Raw genomic sequence first — 24,369 nt, 5'->3', positions numbered from 1 at the left:
AAAAGGCAAGAGACTTCTAAATATTTTCTGAGACTTTTTGGACTACAAATTTAGTAAATTAATACCATTTGGTAACCTTTGCCATTGACAGGATAATAACAGGAAAGAAAATAGAAAACTATTTATATAATTCAAAGAGAAGTTATAAGTCAAGTTTAATGAATGGGCAAGGCTTAATTAAACTTGGAATTTATCTGCCATCCCAGGTTGCATCCACATCAATCTGCTGTAGCTGTAAATTTTAAGAAGAATTATTTTTTTTTAAGAAAATGATTATTATGCTTTTGGAGCAGGTGAACTGCCTTACCTAGCATGATTTATGGACAGAATCTCTGTTCTAAGCCCTTACTTACTTAGGATTCACTCTTTAGTCAGAATCTCTAAAGTGTGGATAAAACAGCTAATAAAACTGGGCACAAAAAACCCCTAAAAGCTTTATACAACTGTTGAGAACATTATCTTTCTTTTCCAAGAGTGGCTGCAAAAGACTTGTCCTTTGCAATAATATCTGCCCTCTCTTTACTTAGAAGATTACAATATGTTATCTTATCTATCGTGAATAATGTTGTATGGCCTAAGTGTACCTAAGTGTACAACCTAAGTGTACAATAATGGCCAAATGGTTAAAGAAAATGTGTATATATAAGCAATGGAATACTTTACAGCCTTAAAAACAAAGGAAATTCTGTCATTTTCAACAACATGGATGACCCCAGAGGACATTATAGTAAGGGAAATAAGCCAGACCCAGAAAGACAAATACTGCATGATCTCACTTATATGCTGAATCTAAGAAAATTGAACTCATAGAAACAGAGAGTAGAATAAAGGTTACCAGGAGTTGAAATGGGAGAGATGGGGAAAGGGAAGATGTTAGTCAGCGTACAAAGTACATTTACACAGAAGAAATACGTTTAGTGATCTATTGCAAAGCATGTAGACCATTGTTATTAATAATGTATATTTCAAAATGGTCAAAGATGAGATTTCAAATGTTCTCATCACAAAAAATAAGTAGGTGAGGTGACTGATATGTCAATTACCTTGATTTAATCATTCCAAAATGTATACCTATATCTAAAAATTACACTGTTCTCTACAAATATATACAATTATTGTATGTCAATTAAAAATAAAGATGTTTACATTTGGTGTAAATACTGTATTTTAGGTTGAATTTTTCTTTAGAATGACTATCTATCTCCTTTTCCCCATTTCCTTGTGTTAGAATTCTAAAAAGACAAGTAAGAACCTCTGACTGAGAGTACCTGTAATGACAAAGGCAGTGAGGGATCTGGTAGAGTCCCCAGCCCAGGTGGTCCCTGCCACACTAACGTCATAGCCAGTGTTCTCCACCAAGCCCGTGATGTGAGCTTGCTGTGCATCTCCTGAGACTGTGAACTGCTGGGATTCATGCAGTGAGTGAGCGTCGCACACACTGATAACAATCTTTGCAAAAAGCCCAGCTTGAGTGGTCCAGGACACGTTGAAGCTGTTGGGAGTAATATTGCTAAAGATTAGCATGCCCAACTTTGGCTCTGGTTCTGAAGGGGAAGTAACATAGCAGAAAGAAAGAGAGAAGCATTATTAGAGGAAGCAGTGGATTTCTCCAGAATGTAGCCATAGAACACGAAAGCATCAATATCGCCAAATATTTGCATAAAATGTAGCATATTAGGTTATGTCTATTCCTGTCTTGATTATGATGACAGAGACTATATTGCTTTCTCTGCAGGTATAGATTTGTGTTCTATGAAAGTATAGACATGACCATTTGCTAATCATATATTAAGAAAAGTAAACAAGCTATTAAAGTGTAGATAGGATTAATGTGAAGGGTATTAAGGCTGCATTTTCTCAAGTTTGTAATGGGGCGCAAGCCCTGTACGATATTCCAAGGAAAGACAGTTTTATGATAAAGAATGCATGGTAAACATGAATATTATATATAATCATAGAGATTCGTGAAGTGGGTTAGCATTTTAAAAGTTCTGACAGGCTGGTTCTGTACCTATTTAATTTTGTTTAGACCATCATTCTATAAATATATTGATCAATGGATATTCTATATGAAGAATATTCCTGGAACATTTCAAGAAGCTGGTGTTCCACTGAGCATTCTTTAGAAAATGCTACTATGGAGTATTCTTATTTAATCTTCTTTTGATCTATTTGGATTGCACAAATTAAAGGCCAGTATCCATACAAGAGAAATCCTTCATAGCATTCAGAAATGCAAATGTGTGCACTGTAGGAAAATCTATATCTCTCCGTAAATGCTGTCAAGGTGAAAATGATTTCCATTAAATATTCCTGGTGGATACAAAAGTTAAAGAAAAATTTAAAGTTAAGCATTGCATTTTCTGATTAGGAAATTTACTTACTGGATAATTTGGAAAGATAAATAGTTCCACTGAGATTAAATATCTCTTCTCTCTTAAAGTCTTGACAATCAGTGATGAGAGCAACTCATTTAATATAAGGGACTTATGTGGTTACTTTCAACTGAGATACACATGGGGCTGGCCTCCTAAGTGTTCATTTATTAAAGGAAACTAATTTTAAAATAAACTTAACACTGACTATTTTTTAGAGACTGGCAACAGTGTTTGAGGACTGAAATATTAAGATCAGGATTTAGAGTTGGAAAGAGGCACACTATTTCTTACAAGAATTTGGGACTTGTTTTGCTTCAGCTCCAAACTTTGGAGGAGAAAAGGGGTTCATTTGGTTACATTTTTCTGCACAACTGCACAGCATAATTCAATGCCATAACACCTCAAAGGATAAAAACAATCTGGTTCAAAGCAGAATATAGCCATAAGTATTGACATGGGATTTCCTATTTATCAATTGGTTTAAGAAGCAATAGATTTCAGCTACAGCATTAGCAAATTTTCTCAACTACACAAATGATAAAATCCTCCAAATGGAACTGTATTCCTTTCCTATATTTTGCCATAGAAGTCATCTCCCAAATTAAGGCTGCATGTAGGGATTCTTCTCAAGCTACGAAAGACTGGCAGTGCCAACACATTCACCATGCAGAATAACCTCCAGCTGTCTCCTAGTAGGCACAACCAAGCTCAAAAGTGAGATGCAAGAATAAAACTGAGAAAGAGAATGGTAATCAGGGTGTGGTCAGTGGTCCATGCAAGTGAGGGACATTTTTCTCTCACTACTTCTATCCCTTTGAAATACTTCCTTGACATGCCGTCTGCTTCCAGGAGGCATACATACTTGAAAAACTTAATGCTCTGAATATTTACCACATGCACCGAGATTTGGACAAGATGATGGCTGGAAAGAAGATGCTGGCACTTAGTGTCAGATATCAGTGAGTGACAAAACATGCTTGACAGAGTACATGTCAAAAAAGAGCAGTCTGTTTATAAGGAATTCAGACAATAAAAGTCTTAAAACAAGATCATTTCATGCAGTTCTGGGTCATGATTTCAGATCTCTTCTCAGCATGCTATGAGGCACTATTTAAAACCTTGGTAGAGAGAGGGTGTAGATTTTTCTGACCAAGGAACCAGAAATGGCATGCACACAACTCTTTGAATATGACATAGGCAAATTTTGATTAGAAAGACCACAGGCAGATGATAGATGAGGGTGGAACTGGAAAAGATTATTCAAGATCAAATGAAAGGATAGTTTAGAAATTCAACCAAAGCAAGTCACTTTAACTCTATACAAACAAACAGAGTAACTCCAGATGTGAGTATTTAGGAGAAAAAAAGGTTGATACTGAAGTTTCTTAATTTGGGGTGAGAGTTATTTTAAAGCTTTATAGCTTTAATTTGGATGACTCTATCAAATTTGAGAAGGATCTGGAGCAACTAGAAGGATGAACAGTGGGTAATTGGTGATTTTTGAAATGCTATTCAGAGGAAGTTCAATGAAAAGTGAAGAACCACTAGTGGAAAATACCTGTGGTTGCTTGGACCATCAGAGTCTGAGCATGCTGCCCTCCAATCAGCCCATGAAGGTGGGTAGTGTAATTAGAAGAAGCTTTGAGGTTGGTGATGACAGAGCTGCGAGATGCCCCAGGCAAAGAGTGCACCATGGTCTCCTGGGGGTGATCAGAATTACTAACTTCTATAAGAAAGCTATCAAAGGCAGCCTCCTGAGCTTTCCATGAGATGGACACACTGCCCCAGGTCACATTTGAGGCAGTGAGGTGGCTAAGGAGAGGTTCAGATACTAAAGCAAGAAAGGAAAAAAATGGATGTGTGTCAATTTAAAATGTCATTATAGAGTAAAAAATCAAAACACATAAGGCTAAATCCATAATGTTTTAGACTTCACCATTTGATAAAAATAAAGTAATTTGCCCTTTGTTGAAAGCCAGTTTGAGTCATGAGAAACAAATGTATATTTGACTAATTTTCTCCTTTAGGTTTTGTTATACTTTAATAATCCAGCAGAGATAGGAACTAGATAATGTTGGCTCTCTGCCTTATGTACAGACCACCCTGATAACAATTTTTTCTCACACAGAATGGGGACAGATTCTCCCTCAACCATGGATGACCTAAATCACAGACAATTTTGATCCTACAATGTCAACCCTTTTATAGGATTTCCCAGACTATGGGTCCTCTTTGTGTGAACTATTAGGAAAAATTCTCATCTGTTTATTCTACTGATACTCTTTCTTTTCTTTCCTTCCTTCCTTCCTTCCTTCCTTCCTTCCTTCCTTCCTTCCTTCCTTCTTTTTCTTTCTTTCTACTTAGTGATGTTTTAGTTTACTTGTCAAGAGAAGACATTGTCTAAAATGTGCTAAGAATGCTATTTTGAATGCACGAGCCTCTCTTTTCTAAATTCACACAGGGTTCTCTTTTGCTACATGGCAGAGAGATTTGGCTTAGTTTACATGCCACAGACACTACAAATTTAAAGTGAGAGCAATTCACTTAAAAAAAAAATCAGGTTCCTTTTTTGAACATGACTATTCTGCTTTTATTCTTGCCATCTAACATTCACTGTTCTGAGGGTAAGGTAGCATGATCCGGTCCTTTCTTTTAAAGGTAGTATTGGAATTGAGGTGATCCGAATGGCATGGCTACCTCCTGCATTCATCAGATGAGCAATCTTTGCTGTTTCTCGTCACTTTCTCAATTAGAAAAAAAGAAACACAACACCATCGACACACGTATTAACTCATTGGGCTATGTGGGTATTATGAGGTCAAAGGCACTAGGAGGAGAAAGACAGTAAGATAACACAAAACATAATTTTAAGACTTCTTTGACTGAGGTAGACATCTTTCCAAGTCAAGAAAAGTTCTCTTATTATATAGCTTTTTAGTTACCAAAGTAGAATTCTTTTCTCCATATTCCATATGGCAATCTGGACCAAACTACATTTTATGTTCCAAATGTCCCAGTCAGTGGTAAATCAGACACATGGTAAATCAGGCAGTCTATTATTCAGGTTGCTGTTGGAAAAGAATTACGTTAAATGGCACTCCAGTCTGGTGTCCTGAGAGAATTAGTGCCCCAAGGCACTACATCCATGGGCAAGGAGGAATGATTTCACCCTGCAAAGAAGACTATGGAGAGAGAGGGTTAGAAATGGGAATGTACATGTACCTGTGGTGGCTGTGGCACTGATGGTTTTGGTCCGGATGCTGGGAGCAAGTCCAGAGAGGTAGACAATAAAATCAGTACTAGGGGGTAGCCCTGAGATGTGGGCAGTTCGCTCAGTACCAGAGATATTATATTCCACTGTCTCCAGCAACCTATTGGAATCAATAATTTCAATGGTAAACGTCTCGAAGATCCCATCGGTAGCTGTCCAGGAGAGATTGAAGCTCTCAGGAGTTATGCCAGAAACATTTAAGTTTCCAATTTCAGGTTCTGTGGCTGAAAAAGGAGGGGGTAGGAGAAAAGAAACAAATAAATTTGAGTTAATTGTTTGGCTGTGTTTTATGATTGAGGTTGTTAATAGAACCATTGCTGAGTAGAGAGATGGGATAGTTCAGGGTTATGATGGCATGAAGCAATGTTACCAGTCAGTGCCAATGAGAGAGAAAAAGTAGTTTAGTTAAAATAAAATGAAAAAAATGAAGGTATGGCAATTAGATTTCTCTATTCCGGGTTGCCACCATGGTCAAGCACTGACTGAGAAGATGTACTGAATGATCTCAGCAGGAACTGATGCATCTTAGTGCGCATGCCTCCAGGAACCCCGCCTCAGGGGTTGTTGGCCACTGGTCAAAAGATATGAGTCCTGGCAGCTTCCAGTCTCCTGAATTGCACTCAGGAGACCAAGATTACTTGGATGCCTTCCACAGACATTCTTTGCTTTAAGGGAGCTCCCATCTATTCAAATGAGGGCTAAATAAGTCTGATGCCATTACTTTCCCAAGGTAGTACCTTGAAGCTTCTGATTTTGTGACTTAAAAGGAATTGCCAATTTCTCAGTGTAATTCTTAATATTATTTTCATACTTCAGACAAGGGCCAGTCATTCTCATATTTTGTTAATATAGCTTGTTCCCTCTTAACTGCTTCTGTGTGGGCAGAAAAGGCTAGTATTGCATTGTCAACCAGGAGAGCCAAGCCAAGACAAGGCAGTTTGGGCAATCCCTTTCAGCCAAGAAGTAACATTTTATCTTGGAGGTGGTCCTGCCAGTGCTTTTCTAAGAAAGAGGAATAAAACATGCAGAAGGCAGGCAGAAGCAGGGTTTGAAAATCTAGTACTATCTCTTTAGCAAGGAGAAAGGCTCCCAGTCTCTGTGACCACCCCAACAGATGTGTTGAGACACAGATCAGATGGGATTATGGCCCCTCCCTTCCCATAGGCCAACTCATCAAAGGCAAGAATATTACTATCACAAATACTGACACCCAAATCACAAGATCTATACGAAAGATTAGAAGTGGTGGGTGATTTTTCTACCTTCTGGATAGGGATGGTTTGCGGGTGTCAGATAAAAGAGTCCCTGGCACATTCAGGGCAGCCTCAGCTGCAGTTTCTAGACATTTCAGGGTCACTGTCCATGTAGTGGTTGCCCGTGTTTAATATTTATGCATCTCCGTGAAAGTTGCTGAAATGATTGAGATTAAAATACAGAGCTATGCTTTTGCTAGAATCAGCTAGGATGTACAGGTTTGACATGAAAGTTTAGTTGCAACCATCAGAATAAAGGGGGCAGTCACATGCAAAACACGTAACAGTCTCTCCTGTGCTTCCAACCCATCAAGATGCATAATCAAGATGAGCAAGGGACAACAGTGTTGGGGGAAGGCTGCTGAAGCCTTTTAACTGGAAAAGAGTGGTGAGTTAACTATAATGCATCCTTCAGTGTATGGGGCCGGAAGTTTGCCATCCAAAGGCCAATACTCCAGAGAGCAACTCTTGATTCAAAGAGCTAAAAGGGTATCAGTTCCTTGACATTCATAGTCTGAGACATTCCTTGCTCCAAATGCTGCTGTGTGTACTTTTGCTAATGAATAGCTTTCTCTTTGGTACAGTCTCCAGTCATAATTGTGTACTTTTTTTTTTTTTTTGGTCTAGCTCTTCACTAATTTGATGCTCTAACAATAATTCAGTATCTAAGAGAATTGCCCGAAGAGGGTAATTCAGTTCTCTTATTACTTGGTGCATTTTGAAGAAACATTTCTTAAATGCAATAACTATAGTACCCATGCCCTTGAGGGATTTAGAGACAGGAAAGCAGCATTTCCAACTAGCAAAAGACTCTCTAAAGTCAATAATCTTTGCTCCACCAGAACTCACATATGGGAAAGGGAAGCTTTTAGTTACATCCAAACTCTGGAGAGGTGAATTAAAACCATCAGATTGATTCCTGAAACAGAAAACCATCATTCAAAAGAGATGTAGTTGAAGGATCAGCCAGGTAAATTATGAGAGAAAGGCTGGGGGATGGGGATGGGGGGATGGGGGGAGTGTAGAGGTCAGAAAGGACATCATCTGAATGTTCACCATTGAGATGGCAAAGGCATCTAGAAAGAGGCACAGCCCACAGGGAGATCTCTGAGCATGCATGACCAGCAGCTAAAGGGCACATGGAAAGGATTAAGTTATGGAGAGAAGCTGACTCCTGGCATGATGTCTTGGAGAGGAAGCAGGGAACCTTGGAGAGAAAGTATTGGCAGGGAGAAGAAGTACCTGTGGAGGCCTCAGCAGAGAGCACTGGTGTTCTATAGCCCTGGATCATCCCATAGATGGAGACTATATAAGGGGTGCCAGCCTTGAGGCCCGGGATGTCCACAGCCCGGAGGCCGCCGGGCACTGTGAGGTTGTGAGCTGCCTCCACCTTGTTGGCCTCCTGCACCTGAATGACAAAGTGCTCATAGGCCAAGTCAGCTGCTGTCCAGTTGAGTCTGAGGCCATCCCAGCCAACCTCAGTCACGGCTAAATCACCCAGCTGGGGGAGCTCTTCTGAAGAAGGACAGAGAGGTGTTTGTCAGTTCTGCAAACCAAAAATGAAGAAACCAAACATCCCACAGCCCAACCTTAAGAAAGAGAGAGGGAAAGAAAGAGAGAGGGAAAGAGAGAGAGAGAGAGAGAGAGAGAGAGAGAGAGAGAGAGAGAGAGAGAGAGAGAGAGAGAGAGAAATATGTATATACATATGTGTATGTATATTTTGGTAATTCCTGATTTCTGGGTATTTGCAATTTGAACTGTGGTACTCTGGTTACCACTTTCTTCAAGAGGTGGAAATGGTCAGAAAGGGGAACATCTGCATCATTTGCACTGCTCATCTTTGAGATGGCAAAGACATTTGCAGCAATGCAGAGGAGGTCTCTGCCATGCATGACCAGCAGTTAAAGTTCACATGGAAAGTGGAATTGTGGGTCAGGGTAAGAGAAGTGGAAATGGTTAAAAGTGCAGACTCTGGAGGTAGATGAAGTTTGGTTAGAATCCCAGCGCTGATATTTGCTAGCTGCGTACTCTTGGGCATGCCACTCAGCTTCTCTCTGAGTCTTACTCTCTTCACCTTTAAATGGAGCTGACAGTACCATTTTGTGAGACTGTGAGATGATAAAATGAAAATATTTATCATCTCCTAGAATCATACCTGATACATAGTGAGTGCCTTGACAAATGGCAGCTTAAAAACATATCACTGTTCAGGTGTTTCCCTTGGAACTTCTTAGTCATGAGAATTATCTGCTTCATTTCATTACTTGAAATTAGAGATCATCTCATTGCTGGCCACAGGCCATCTGCCCAGGTTTATAAAGTATATGCAGTCTCAGGTTTGGACAAGCATGATGCTTTACCTCTGGATTTTTCTCTGCTTTCAGGGATCAAAAGTTATGTCCTAGATTCTTAGCTTTGTTCTTTTCCTCTCACCTTCTGCTGGTACTTTGTGTGTGAGTAAAGAATGGTTACATCACAAAGCAAGGCTGTTTGTGTGAAATGAGTGTGTCTACTTTTAATTAACAGTGATGATGTTTTGCTCAGTAAATGGTGTAGAACTGAAGCTGCTATTAGTTTTTCTACAATGTTTAATGCGGTTGTTATTGCTGATTTGAATTTGGGATATGGAAAAAATCCACTGCTTTGTGGGGTGCTTGTCAGGATTAAAAGCAATCTCTCAGTCACTGTTTTTAAGGTTGAAGTGATCATGGATTAGAGATTAGGGAAGAAAATATCTACAGGGATTTCAACCCCAAAACAGTGGGAGACAGATCACTTTTTCTTGGAAATTCCAGGATTCAGTGCACTGTGAGAATCTGAACCTCCCTTTTAGGGGGGCTATTTTAAAACTTCCACATATAAATTGTGCTTTTCTGAAAGAACTGTGTTGGGTGTATGGATGCAGTCATCCCCATCTTCCTTCCAGGCTCACCAAGAACAGCGGTTTATTTATCTGTCACGTGGTAGGGTTCCTTGGAATATTTCATCTGCAAAAGGAGTTTGCTGCTGAAAACAAAAGTTTTCAGACCATAGATGAGGATGATCATCAGCATCCTATACCCAGATCACACATGACTTCAAAGGCCCTTTTTGCCCTTACTGAGTCTGAAGATATGCCAGAAAACATAGGATGATAACCTGGCCAACTTAAGTATATTATAACATCGCCGTCTTATTTTAGGAATTTTGTGTAGTTTCTAGCTAAGACCAAGCTTATTGGTTATATATAAGCAAGAAAAATAATGTATTTGAATTGGGTGGCATTATCAAAATACAGGCTATATAGCAAAGGGCATGGACTTAGGACCCTGCATAAAAACCCTATCAGCAAAAATTTGGCCCATTTTCCCATAGCTCCCTTTGAAGTTATTTCTAGAAACCTCAAGTATAGTACATAGTTTTCTATAGCTGATGAAGCAGCAGATTTTCAGGGGAAGAATTGAGATGAATTGTCTTTCTCCCTAAATGGAATGAAAAACACTGAAGTCAAATGTAGCTGTCCCTTCTTGGAAATGCCTCTGCTTTGAGTATCTGTTAAGAAGACAGGCTTGGATAATTTCAGCAGAAGATGACTATATTATTTCTAAAGGTTATTATGTAGAATCCTGCCTGTGAGATGAGTGGCTCTGAGGCCAGTAATTTTAAGGTTTTTCCAGAAAGTTCTGATCTTATCCTTGTGCCACAGCCCTATTGTTTGGGCTGGGAGGTAGGATTAACAGTAGTTGACATCTGTCTGGGGACAGAGCGGGGGAGGGGGCACACCTCATCAACAAGGGTACCTGTACGATGCATATTTGTATACCTAACCCTTAACTGTACCCCACAATTTTAAAATAAAAAATATGTTTAAAAAAATCATGACTCAGTTGCTATATGATAGATCTAGCTATTTGCGATGCAATGCTTACTAGATGATGGATACTTTCCTAAGCACTCATATGCACTAATTCATTTATTGCTCATGACAGTGTACCTAAGTAGGGGTATTAGCACTGATGTGAAGGTGAAAAAAGAAGGCCAAGAGTTGTAAATTAATATATCCAAGAATATTCAGCCAGTAAGGTGGAATTCCAACTCAGACCTTCCTGAATTAAAGATTCACGCTGCCTGTCAACCACATTGAGGCAGGATTCTGCCACATGGGGGATATTCTCTGTTCCAGTGACAGGCTTGCTTGTGTCATGTCTGTTGGGAGGAGGGTTGTATACCTGTGATGGCCTCCACAGCTAGGGGTCGAGTGCTGTGGCCTCTGACCTCACCATGCATGCTGATTGTATAAGGAGTGCCAGCCCTGAGGCCTGGGATTTCCACGGAGTGCAGGCTGCCAGGAACTGTGAAATTGTGAGCTGCTTCCAACTGGTCAGCCTCCTGGACCTGAATGATAAACTGGTCATAGGTTCCATCTGGTGTGGTCCAATCCAATCTGAGGGTATCCCAGCTAATCTCAGTCACTGTGAGGTTTCCCAGATCTGGAACCTCCTCTGCATAAGGACATAGAGTTTCTGAGTTACTAAAAAAGGAAATGTCACTCTAGGATTCAGGTAAGATGGCATTTGGCTAAGGTTAGGATGAGTTGTCTGGTTAGTGTTGGTTACAGATGCATGATTTACAGCAGGCGTTGGGCACATCTAATTGTTGGCACTAAAGCCAGGGTTTTTCTATTCAGCCTTTGAGAATGAAAGGTCATTTTAGGAATTGTTCACAAGTTCTATTCTTGAATACAAATAGGACTTTGGGAGAGTCCTTTGGTGTTCTTAAAAGGAGTTCAGAGCTGTTTTTTTCACTTATAAGTTATGCTTTTCAACTTTTTAGATATTGTGACTGAAACTTTCTTTGGAAGAAAAGTCAACTCTCACTTTTGTAAAGAAAGAGTAGGTGGAATTTTCCATGGAACTGGGCTACAACTAGGACTTGGCCAAATAAGGAATATGACATTTAGGAAGCAGGGATGATTCACTGGTATTTCCCCAGTGTGGTAGGGGATGAACCTAGTTCAGAGCAAAGAAGAACGTTGATTCTTACTGAGCAGAGACAGTTGGGATAAAGCGAATTAACAAATTAGTCTAGAATACCTGTCAAGACTTCAACTGAAAGAGGTATTGTGCTAAGGTCTTGAGTGACCCCACGGATGGTGATGGTATAATGAGTGGCTGCTCTGAGCCCCGGCAGGTCCACGGACCTCAGTCCTCCTGGGACCGTGAGGTTCTGGGTTGTCTCTACTTTGTCAGCTTCCTGCACCTGAATGAAAAAGTGCTCATGGGCCCCTTCTGGAGCAGTCCAGTTGAGTTTGAGGGCATCCCAGCCCACCTCAGTCACCATGACCTCTCCCAAACCGGGAGTTTCCCCTGGAGAAGGACAAAGAACTAATTTAGTGATTAAACCACACATCAAGATCCAGGGACTCTGTAACACAAGAATAAGCTTTAGATGACTGCAAAACATGATTTTCTTTAGATAAATACACATCATGCAGCTTCCTAAATTTTAGAAATAAATAAAAAAGAAAGAGATGTGGAAAAATAGTTTTCTAGTCATATTAAACAATTGGGTTCACCATTAATCCCGATGAAGGGATTAATTTTGTGATTTCCCCTTCCTCTTTTGAATAGAGTTCTGTAATATCCCTTAACAGGGGGTAGCCTCTTTTAGAGCTAAGGCCACCTCCACTGAGGCTATATATAGTCACCCAGGCTGGGCTCTGTACAACTCCAAAGGGTGTCGTTTACATGGAGTTAAGTGTTAGAAGGGGCCTTGGGTTGTATAACCTGGAGGCCTGGCTGTCCAGTATTAGACTTCATAGCATTATAACTTGTGGTAGAACAAGCACATTCCAAAGCTACTTGTGTCTGATTATCCTTAAACAATTTCCTGTTGAGTAAAACAAGCTATACAGAGAGAGGTAAGAGGTACCTGTGAAGGCCTCAGCAGAGAGCACTGGTGTTCTATAGCCTTGAATCACCCCATAGATGGAAACTCTATAAGGGGTGCCAGCCTTGAGGCCTGGGAGGTCCACAGACCGAAGGCTGCCGGGCACTGTGAGGTTGTAAGCTGCCTCCACTTTGTTGGCCTCCTGCACCTGAATGACAAAGTGCTCATAGGCCTGGTCAGCTGCCGTCCAGTTGAGTTTGAGGCCATCCCAGCCAACCTCAGTCACGGTAAGGTTTTCCAGTTCAGGGGTTTGTTCTGAATAATGACAGAGATGGGGTCAGTGAAACTATTGCTCAAAATGCTTTGCTTCTGAGAACCCAGGAATGGCAAACCCAATGCCAGTGCAGAAAACCATCGCAGTCCAGGTGCCAAGTTTTACTCACTGCATCCTCTGGTGGTGCGGTCCCCATTAAAACACCAGCAAGAAAACAATACTTATTTCATATTTGGGCTTATCTTTTGGAAATGATATTTTCCTATTTACCAGTTCCTGTGGACTTAGAAAACTCTATACATCTAAGCTAGTGAAGCTCTGGGCCTCAGTTTCTACTGTGGGAAGTGTCTGTCATCATAAACAGGTGGCCCTCAGCTGTTCTTGGGGTCATGGTCTGAGCTGTCCAGCCGTCTGTATTTTGAAACAACTGGCTCCTTTTAGAGTCTATTCCTTTTTGTGCTGCCTCAGTTTCCTCTGGAGGGTCTTTTTTACAGTTTATATAGGGATTTTGTCAGTTTCTAGGGTTCAAATCAGTTTACGCGAATCACAGAAGGAAAATTAACACAGTACTATTAAGTCTGAACTAGGCAGTGAGCTTTTGAAAAATTGTTCCTTACTGGAAAAAAGAAATACTGAACCCCAGAAGAAACAGATCTTATAAAGCTCAACTAAAATCGAATGTACTCCATTCATCTCCTGAACACAGGAAATGCAGTAAAAGTTCACTTATCTGGATCTGCCTAAAGAGAGAAAATTTGCCCAGGGTTGAGCTTAAGTGGACTTTGCATGACCTAGGAAGAAAATAATTTGTTCTGGAAATGGACCCTGTAAACAAGAGAATAGGAACAGCTTTTTAGCTCATTTAAAAGAACAAATCATCTATTTGTATTTATGTCTCATACTGCTAATTTCAAATGAGCCCTATGTGTCCATTAAAGCACACTTCTAACTTGAAAATCTTCACTTGAAATTTAATTGAGGATACCCTTTCAGAGGGGAAAAAATTTCCCTTCCACAGTCTATTCAATTCGGACTTTTCCAGGTTCTGGGGAACATTCTTCCTACTTTTTCATATTGACAAAGCATATACTCCTTCAAATTTCATTTGATCTAGAACAGAGGTCCACAAACTATGACCTGAAGCTCTCAACTGGCTTGCTGCTTATTTTGGTAGTCAGCAACTTAACAAGAGTTTTCACATTTTTTCATGGTTTGCATTTACCCTCTGATCCTTGACAGAAAATGTTTGCAATACCTGATCTTGAATAGCCATCTATAGACTCACTTTACCCAAATTCATGTCCTGAAACTCACACCCAAGTCTCCATAGCAATTCTTAACTACCTAAACATAGTCTCTGTGAGAAAAAGAAGTCCCATAAGTCTAAATCATATATCTGTATCTGGGGAAAGAAAGGAGACTCAATTACCTCTCAATTCACTGGCCCTTGTGAGACCAGGAACAGTGTCCTAGAATATAATAATTATACCCTTGACCTTGGGAGTTGAGCACAAGAAAACCTAGGAGCACATCCTTCTTAAATACTCCAGCAATCCTGATTCATAAGGAGATGCAGGATCAAAACATATCTAAGTGAAAAATGACACTGATCCTAGGGCTCTTTAACTCCCCTTCTTAGCCCATTTTCCTCTTTTTGTCCCTCTGCTGTCCAGAACTACCTGTCAGGAATTTGTCTGACACTGACAACTTATCTGTTGGCGTGAATTAAGTCACTGCCTTTCCTCTGCAGGATCTGTATGTTAAGCTTTACCTCTAATTGTGACATAAAACATTTTTTTTTCTGTGAAAGAAATTTTAGATTCCAGTTTACAAGAGATACGAAGAGAGTTACCTAACTGGGAGAGGGAGGTGATTGTGAGGTGCCCATTAAGCTGTTAGAAGATGAATGGAGAGAGAAGATTCTCACTGGAAAATGTCTCTTTCTGATTAGAAAGAATCTTTGAATCAGTTTTTTAACGTGCCATTGATGCTTTCACACAATGCCCCTCACATCCTGCTAGATCTGTTCATACAATTGATGGAGGGATTTTCACATAATGTCATGTTGTTCGGTAAATAGTAATAGTCATGGTGTTGATACATTTGTCAAAATTTTCGGCTATTCTTCTTTTTGTTTGGCAGGCAGGGGGATAGACAAATCAAGAGAAAGCATTGGCTTATTAGAGAGGAATGCTGTGGCCATATCTGTAGTAAATGTCATTGGTGATCCACCTGGATCCCATCACTAAACAAATAAATAAATAGCAAAATAAATGAAAAGCGCAACTTTCACAAATAAAATCAGTAGGTAGAGTACACTGTTGGTGGGAGTGTAAACTAGTGCAACCTCTGTGGAAAGCAGTGTGGCGATTCCTAAAAGCTCTAAAAATTGACCTTCCATATGACCTTGCAATCCCCCTACTGGGAATATACCCTGAAGAACACAAATCACTCTATAAAAAAGATACCTGCACACGTATGTTTATCGCAGCATTGTTCACAATAGCAAGAACCTGGAAACAACCATGCTGCCCATCAAAAGAGGACTGGATTAAAAAAATGTGGTACATATACACGATGGAATACTACGCAGACATAAAAAAGAACAAAATCATGAATTTCGCTGCAACCTGGATGGAACTAGAGTCTATAATACTGAGTGACCTCTCACAAAAACAAAAATCCGAATATCACATGTTCTCACTCATATAATGGACCTTGAACATCCAATGCAATACTATGAGAAAATGACGGATGGTACTGCGAAACTATGGGGGGGAGGGGGATGGGATTAACAGTAGCAAATATCTGTCGGGGGATGGGAAAACACTTCTTATCTACAGGGTGCCTAAATGAAACGTCATTGTACACCTAACCCTTAACTGTACCCCACAAAACCATAATAAAAAATACTGATTAATGAAAAAAAAAAAAATCAGTAGGTAAATTAAAAGGGGAGGGGTAAGAATTATGAAAGACGGGGGAAAATATGAATAAAAATACAGTAGACAATAGTTGAGGTGGGGACCAAGAGGGTTCACATAAATGTTGACTCTACATTTCAACAGCAAATGACTTGCTGTGGGCTTACTGCCCCAGAAGCCAAGTGTTTCCACTGTAGAGTTCCACACTTCATTTCTTGGTATTCTTGATGAAAAAGGCTGTTGTCTTTTTCTTACAGCTGAGTACCAGAATCTACCCTCTGAGCAATGTCAGTGGGCCTGGGAAATGAGAATTCTGAAATCCCATTTCTGTGCTCACGGTGGGTCAACCATCTGGCCTGGAGGAATTTCTGGCACTGGCAACTTTCAATCTTTAGATTTCTACCATCTTCTAGATAGTAATTACCAAGTGTCAGCTTGCTGAAAACCCATTGTCAGTGTTCACTTATGAAAGAAAGAGTAGTCCTCCCACAGAAGGGGCATGGTCAGATCCAAACCTGATGACCCCAAGTCAAGTGGCCTCTATCTCATCTTGTAGAGATAAGATAATTGATCCTAATTGATCCTTAGCTGCCTTAAAACTTTCAGTGACTCTTTGTAATTATCAGAAATGAAGCTCAAGCCCCTTTGCTGATGTCCCCAATGATATCTCTAACCTCATACCCTACTATTCCCCATGCTGGAACAGTCCTTACTGTTTCTCTACTTGCCCAACCAACTCCTTTTTCAGAACTCAGCCAGTATCACTTCTTCTAAAAAGCCTTCTCTGATGTTCTTTATTCCTTGGCTCAGTCTGTGGTGGGTACCTGCCTCTATGCCTTTGCAGCCTCCCACATGTCCCTTTTTAAAGCAAACAAGGTACATTTTTATAATTTTGTTTTTATAATTTTGTTCTCTCTTTCTTATGGTAATATGCATTATTTCCTGACAAGAGAGGTCTTTATGTTCTATATTTCAGCATCACCTGACTGTAGTAGGCATAAAATAAATATTTATTGGATGGATAAATATTTGAATAAATTCCAGTTTGCTCTATGAGAAAATCAAAATGGTAAATCAGAGCAGAATATTTTCTCTTACTTGTAGCTGTAGCTACAAACAAAATTCCATCTTTTTGCTTCCAAAATTCCTGGGAGTTACTGGGGTATCACTGTTCAGGCTTGTGTGGCTGTGGAAAAATACTTCACTGCCTTTATGTTTCTTCCTATCTTCCTTGCTTTATTTCTCTTACTGCTCACAACCAATTCGTGGCTTTGAACTTAAGCAGGGCTTATTAGCATACAAAAGCAGAGGGAAAGAGGAGAGGAGAGGAGGGTAGGGGAGAAGAGTGAAGGGAAGGAGAGAGGAGGAAAGATGCCTGGCATACATTGACACCATTTTAATGCTAACAGAAAAACACCTACCTTTTTTCCTTTTATCCCTCCTTTCCTCTTTCTTTCTTTTCTTCCTTCCTTTACTATCCAGATTAAGCTGAATTGAAGACTTTCCAGGGGAATGACTTCCATTCCCTTCCCCTTAGTCCTTAAGGAGAGAATTGGTCTGTTCATGGAGAGGTGGAAGGAAAGGACCAGAAAATTCAACAGAAATATGGACTCTGGAGTAGTGGGGTCCCCAAACACTCATGAAGGTCATACTGTGTGCTTGGCTGTGTTTAGGGCACTGGGGATGCAGCCATGGGTAAAGGAGATAGTCCTACATTCAGGCCAGTAAGGGGAGACAGGCCATAGAAATAAGTCAACTATTGCACCACATAACATCAAGAGAGATGAGTTAACGTCAAGGTAGACAAGGAACTCTAGAGCATGAGGAGTGGGTCAGATGGGGGAGCCTTTCCAGACCCTTGGTCAGAGAAGTCCTCAGTTTTGGATGCTACTTGAGCTGAATGAAAAGAGGTAACATGCTTTGGGAGCACTGGAGGCAGAGTGCTGTCCAGGGAACAGGAACAGCCAAGGCCTGAAGTAGGACCAGGCTCCACATGCTTGAAGAAGAATGAGAAGGCCAGGTTGGCCATGGTGAAATGAAAAGGGCATGAATGGTGGGACCACAGTCAGAAAGATGGGAAGGGCTAGATTCTATAGGGCCCTGTAACTCACAAAAGGGTCTTTGGTCCTTATTTTAGGTGTGATGGGTGGTCAGGTTATGTATACTTTTAATACAGTCTTATATCAAGGAAAAGGCTTGCCCCATGGCCCAATTCATGACTACAGCCCTGGAATTCCCTGGGAAAAATGGGACCACCAATTTCCCATCTTTTCTTTAAACTCCACAGACATTGAGTGGCACTTTATAGGCTTCTGCTATGAAGAGGTTCTCGTATTTTATTGACAAAGTAAGCGCAGGAGACTTTGAAAGATGGAATTCAAGAGAGGAAAAGAAATGCTGTCTTCACTAGGGGGAAGTATTCCGCAGACAATGAAGAAGAACCCACAAAAAGAACTTTGCACGTTTTTCCTAAAGAATATCTTTCAATATACAACATGATATCTTTGAAACAGCATTAAGGAAGCATGGTGAGGAAAATAAAATTAGTGAGACTTTAGAATGCCAATATTGGGCTCTTAGATGGAGACAAAGTAATTCCAGCCTGTAAACCTTCTAGCTATTCTTTTCTCCAGTGTAGAAGCTCCAAACTCAAGAGTTCAGGGAGCTAAACCCTTTCCTGCTGAGGTATAGGGCTTCTTCACTGAGAAAGGAGGTAATGTGGGCATAACCAGAAGGTAAAGTAACTGAGATAGAAATGTTTCTTTGATCAAACTCAGGGGAAAGATGAGAGAAGCAGAGGAGGAGGAGGAGAAGGGGGGGTAAGGGAAGAAGGAAGAAAAAGGAGAGGAGAGGAGTGGGGAAGAAGAGGGAGGATAAAGAGAGGAGATTTCTTCCTTCTTGTGTTTCTGATTCGTTTGTTGTCCCTTGATACCTCATAACAAGCTCATGTTTACAAAGCTGAAATGTTCAAATCTCTACTTTAGCTTTATTTTTTCTTGATTCTATTCTCTCCCATACCTTTGATGAAACTACCCCTGCAGAGCATCCTTGACAATCATCTTATAGCTGGATAGGAAGCCATTGATGCACAAAATCAACACAATTGCCCCCCTGGACTCACTTCAGACTTTCTGGCAGGGATTCTTCTTTGCCTATCAAACTTATCTGTTCTCCTTATAAGCAACCAAAACTTTATGTTGATGGCAACATGTTCAGCCAGAAGGCTACCTCTCTCAATCTCACAGCTAAGAGTGAGAAATGTGAGAAGTGATGGGTGAGGGTTCCAGAAAGACTCATCTAGAAAGTACCCCTTTTTTGAAGTTTTGGTCCTCCCTCTCTCATGCTGCCTAGAAAACAGATATGATACATGTACTAGAGCAGCCATGTTGTAACACTGAGGTGACTTTGAGAACAGAAGCCAAAAATTAAAAATGGTGCAATGGAAAGACAGAAGCAGCATGGGTCCATGGAACTACTATGCAATCCATGAGCCACTCAGTTCCAGGTTCATTTTATGAGAAAGAAAACTTCTATCTTTTGTGACTGTGATTTGAGATTTCTGTTGAGGATATTTGTGAATGACAAAGGCTCTGGTAAGGCATTTCCAACTATGCTCATTGTTATATCCTTTTTTCTTCTTATCAAGGATCAGCTAGAGTAACATTTCTGCAATGATACCTTTGATAGCTGCTCCTGATTCCCCCTGATCACTCCTTTCTCTTGACTGAGTTCTGTCTAATATTCTGAATATCTGCTTCCCCAAGGACTGTGAACAGGAACACATGAGTTAACATAGCAGTACTGACTTTGCGACCTACTTTTCAAATATCAGCACAGTACAATATATGCACAGGCATTTAATACATGCTTACTAATTAAATTGAAGGTGAAGACTACTACTTGAAAATCCTGGAAATGTATCATTTGTCACCTATATATCTTAATGTTTTGTAGCCAAAATTGAATGTGCATATTTTTCATATAGGAAGGCACTTTTTTTCTGTCTCTTCAATTAAGCCTCTGAGGAAACATGGCAGCAGGTTCAAGGAGCAGAATGGATGGGCTAGAAGGGACACCGGAGGTCAGGATTAAGCTGTCGTCATGGAAAAACCAGGTTTGCCTCTAAATGACTAAGATAAAACAGAAAATGAAAAGGGTACTGAGGAAGTCTCAAAGGTTCAGGTTTAACCTTGGCAGAAAGCAAAAGACCTGGTATAAAAACGTTTCATGGAAAATAGCCACACAATTTTTATATCCTGGTCACCTTTAAAAGAAATAAAATGAAAAGTTAATTGTTAGGCTAAAGGAGTGAAATAAATAATTTAAAAGATTCTGTGAAACACATATAATTAAAAAAAACAACAAAAGAAAACAAGACAAACACAAACTCAGATGCTTTAAGTTTTCCTAGGAAGAAATATTTTAAAACCTCTATTGCCTGGTCAGGGAACTTTGCTGAATCAGTTAACAAGAGGAAAAAGTTCATACTCAAGAAAGACAAGCAAGTAGCCCTTTCAAAGTGGCATCAAGGGACTTCATGGATGGAGAAAGTAGTATGATTTCCCATCTTACTTTCTCATATGAGTATAACCTGGCTGAGGGGATACCTGGATCTCAGAATCTACAAAGGGTTTGGAGGGAGCTCAGGGGCAGACTCACCGGTGGATGCCTTTAGGCGCGTGGGCTTGCTCTTGTGTCTGCCCTTCTCGGCTGTCAGGAGGATGGTGTATTCCTGCCCGGGTTCCAGACCTCTCAGGACATAGGAGGTAGTGTTTCTTGGAAGCTGCACCTCCACCGGTTGGCCTGCAGGGAGGCTGTAGTTGAGGCGATAGCGGTCAAACTTGGCCAACGGTGTCCTCCAGAGTAGAGTCAGACCAGTCTTCTTAGTTTCAGAAACCCGTAGGTCTTTGGGTGCATCTATGTCTGGGAGGAAACAGAGAGAGGAATACTCTTCAGGCTGTGAGGCAGGGCTGCCTCTGGACTGGAATCCTAGGTCTGCTATAGAGGAGTATCAATGTCAATTTCCTGGTTGTGATATTTTTCTATTTTATGCAAGATGTTACACTTGGGAAAAACTGCATGAAAGACATATGAGGTCACTCTATATGATTTCTCACAACTGCATGTGAATCTACAAGTATCTTGGAACCAAAGATTTTTAAAAATATGCATGCAAATGCCCATTATTGGATCCTGCATAAAGTGAACACTGAATGGTGATCTATGTCCTCTCGATGCAACTGCCTCCCTTTTCCTCACAGTACCTAGGGAGGTAAGGTGGAGGTCGGTGGAGAAGCAGAGGGAGTTTTCTTTTTCTTTTTCTTTTTGCACTATAAAATTTTCAGAAACAACAATAACAACTTGAAGAAGAATCAATGGCCTCAAGCCATCCTTACCCACAGGCTGTGGTCATAGGATACAGTGAGTAAGAGCAGGACCTGAATTTAACTATGGTCCTGCCACTTACAATTTGCTTGACAGACGTACACCATTAGGTGTTTCCTCAGAAGCAAACACCCTAGATGTGTTTTGACTACATAATAGTTTATTGAAAAATGGAATTGTTACCAACTTAAACATGTTGTAGACTTATAAAGCCTGGTTTTAATTCTTCTTCTTCTTCTTCTTCTTCTTTTTTTTTTTAAGTCTCCTGTTCTCCTTTCAGTGTAGAAAGAGTAGCACTGGCATCATTTAGAATCCTGGACCATACTTCAATTTTTGAATTTAGAAACCCAGTCTAGATGGTACTCCAGGTCCCCTCCTCCTCTGGGCTTCTACTTTTTTCTTTTAAAATAGGCTTTAGAGCCAGGCTTGGTGGCTCAGCCTGTAATCCCGCACCTTTGGGAGGCTGAGGTGAGTGGATTGCCTGAGCCCGCGGGTTCGAGACCTGCCTGGGCAGCGAGATCTCATCTCTACGATCAATAAAAAAATCAGCTGGGCATGGTAGCGCACGCCTGTTGTTCCGGCTACTTGGAAGGCTGAGGCAGAAGGATCGCCGGAGCCCCAGGTTGAGGCTGCGGTGGCCGGGAGCGGCCACTGCACTCCAGTCTGGGCAACAGAGTAAGACTCCAACTCAAAAAAATAAAAATAAAAATAAAATAAAATAAAATAGGCTTTAGCCTCACTGGCCCTCTCTTGTCAGTCCAGTGCCAGTTCACTGGGATGGGATTTCCAGGTGTCTCTCACCAGTGGCCGCATTGATGGTTGCTGGATTACTCTCTTTATCCTCCTTCACAGCAGAAACTCCAATTCCATATTCAGTTCCTGGTCTCAGACCTAAGAGAGAATGTGCAGATTCAGATTCAGTCTTCAACTGAAAAGACTTTCAGAGGATGATAAAAAATTGTCCTGAAGTCCAGAATGTCTCACAAACAAACTTACAGTCCAAGTGAGAGGAATTTCTGGGAACTGAATTTATTTCTCTTTCTGGCGGGTTGCAAAATGGGGACATGCCTTTGAGGACACCTGGGGCCAGCTGGCTCAGGCATGCAGAGCTCACCTGTGAGTGTGGTTTTGGTTGTAGCTTGTTGGCTCTTTGGAACGTCGACCTCGGCATGGTCACCCCCAGAGATGGGTGCGTACTTAATTCTGTAACTGTCTATAGCTGCCTTTCCATTCCTCCATTCCAGGGTGATGCTGTTATCTGTCTGGGAGACACGTCGGAGATTCCTGGGAGCATCCAGGCCTGTTTGGGAGAAGAAAGAACATTCACATTAAAAACACCAGGCACCAGGAGAGCAGGAGTCTTGAACAGTTCAAGCAGATACATGAAAGGTACCCGCCCCTGGAGAGAAATGATAAAACCATCGATACACTTGTCTGTCTCCATAACTCATGCACAAATCAAAACAGATACTACAGATTTGGCACCTTTTCTCATTATTGATGCATGTGACACTTTAGTCATTTGTGTTTTTTTCTCAGACTTTGTGCTTAAAGAACAATGCAAAACCTTATAAATAAACTCACAAGTGTAAGAACTGTTCTGTTGTGTTTCCTTACTGTATTCCTAATAATTCACAGCACTCACTATATTGGGCTCTGAAAAAATATTTATTGAATGAACACTTGACACATCAGTATTTTTAAAATAATACCATAGGCTAAGAGGTTAAAATGCTACTTAGTCTATTATGTTTTTTATATACTACTGAATTTTATTTTTAAAATAGTTATTTGAATTTTATTTACTTTTTAAAATTTTTTATTTTAAAGATGTGGGGTACAATTCAGGGTTAGGTATACAAATGTTCATTATGCAGGCACCCTTGTTGATGAGGTGTCCTGCCCTCCCCTGGCAGTTTCCCTCAACTGCCAATCCCATCCCCCTCCTCTGGCAGTTTCCCACTATTGCCATGAATTTTATTTTAACTAGAACTTTTGTCTGAAAATACCAGAGTGGCATCTTCTATGTGTACCCACCACAAAATGCTTTGGAAAGTTATTTGGGGGTACTTCTTTTCTTTGAAATGTTAATTAATAGATGCAATATTTTAAAAAAAATTTAAGGAAGTAGAATTCCCTACTTCATTTTTTTTAACTATAAAATGAGCCTGGTAGACATCCCAACGTGGAATGGGATAGACATCTTTCAATTCTTCCTTTACTATATTAACAGGGGAAGACCCCTTACCTGTTGTGAAGGTCTCTTTGGCAGGATTGCTAGACATGTCAGCTCTGCGTGAGATTAGGGACACCTCATACTCGGTGTCAGGTTTCAGATCCCCAATAGAGTACTGGTTCTCATCCTGTGTGAGATCTATGGTGGTGCGGTCGCCCGGCACGTCTTTGATGCCATAGGTAAGCTCAATGCCGTCAATCTCAGCCAGGGGTTTGAACCAGGTGATCAAAGCAGTAGTGTCTGTGACATCTTTTACCTCAATCTGGCTTGGGGCGTCTAAACCTGTGACAAGTAGAGAGGACAGAGCAGTTTCAGAGGTCAGGCTAGTGTGAGAGGCTGGGCGAGAGAGGGCTTTGCAACTCTCCAGACCTATGGGCATACACTTAGGTGTATACTGACTGACCACTTGACTTTATTTGCCTATCTGAGCCTCAGTTTCCTGTTTGATAAGCTATAAGTGGGGATTCTGGCAGCTGCCTCTAATGGTTTTTGTTTTTCAAAATATTAAGGAAATAAAGCTTACAACATCTAATACAGAGCCTGGCACATGGCTATCACATGAAAAAGGATTGTTCCTTTTTATTATTAGTATTACTATTCTTGTAAGTTGAGGAAACATGCTTAAAGGCTACTTCATTTGAAAAAAAAAAATTGACTTAGTCTCTATAGTTTTTTAATTAGACAAAACTGCCTGGATGGTTGATAACTTTTCCATCAGGATTATGAAGCAGGAAAGTGACAGTGTATGGAAACTTATATTTTGATGAAGCGAATTCAGGC

At 40.5% G+C, this 24,369-nt stretch overlaps 1 protein-coding gene across 3 annotated transcripts in view; it reads right to left on the bottom strand.

Annotated features, from left to right (window-relative positions):
- TNC (tenascin C) overlaps nucleotides 1-24,369 on the bottom strand; it is a 100,094-nt gene that overhangs the window by 37,729 nt on the left and 37,996 nt on the right. Inside the window, exons 7-15 of one of the 3 annotated variants that reach the window (XM_008057170.2) lie at nucleotides 23,602-23,871; nucleotides 22,468-22,653; nucleotides 22,155-22,244; nucleotides 20,628-20,891; nucleotides 12,813-13,085; nucleotides 11,975-12,247; nucleotides 11,111-11,383; nucleotides 8,145-8,417; nucleotides 5,601-5,873 (exon numbers count right to left, since the gene is read on the bottom strand). In XM_008057170.2, the coding sequence (XP_008055361.1) occupies nucleotides 5,601-5,873; nucleotides 8,145-8,417; nucleotides 11,111-11,383; nucleotides 11,975-12,247; nucleotides 12,813-13,085; nucleotides 20,628-20,891; nucleotides 22,155-22,244; nucleotides 22,468-22,653; nucleotides 23,602-23,871 (2,175 nt within the window). Of the gene's footprint in view, nucleotides 1-1,268; nucleotides 1,545-5,600; nucleotides 5,874-8,144; nucleotides 8,418-11,110; nucleotides 11,384-11,974; nucleotides 12,248-12,812; nucleotides 13,086-20,627; nucleotides 20,892-22,154; nucleotides 22,245-22,467; nucleotides 22,654-23,601; nucleotides 23,872-24,369 lie in introns of all 3 variants that reach the window. The other 2 variants (XM_008057171.2, XM_008057172.2) reach the window with 2 other exon arrangements.

This window comes from Carlito syrichta, unplaced genomic scaffold (assembly GCF_000164805.1).
Source record: "Carlito syrichta isolate Samal-C Ts95f unplaced genomic scaffold, Tarsius_syrichta-2.0.1 Scaffold302841, whole genome shotgun sequence".
NCBI classification, from domain to species: domain Eukaryota; kingdom Metazoa; phylum Chordata; class Mammalia; order Primates; family Tarsiidae; genus Carlito; species Carlito syrichta.
Note: the sequence above shows the minus strand (reverse complement) of the source record. Positions and strands in the feature narration are given on the sequence as shown.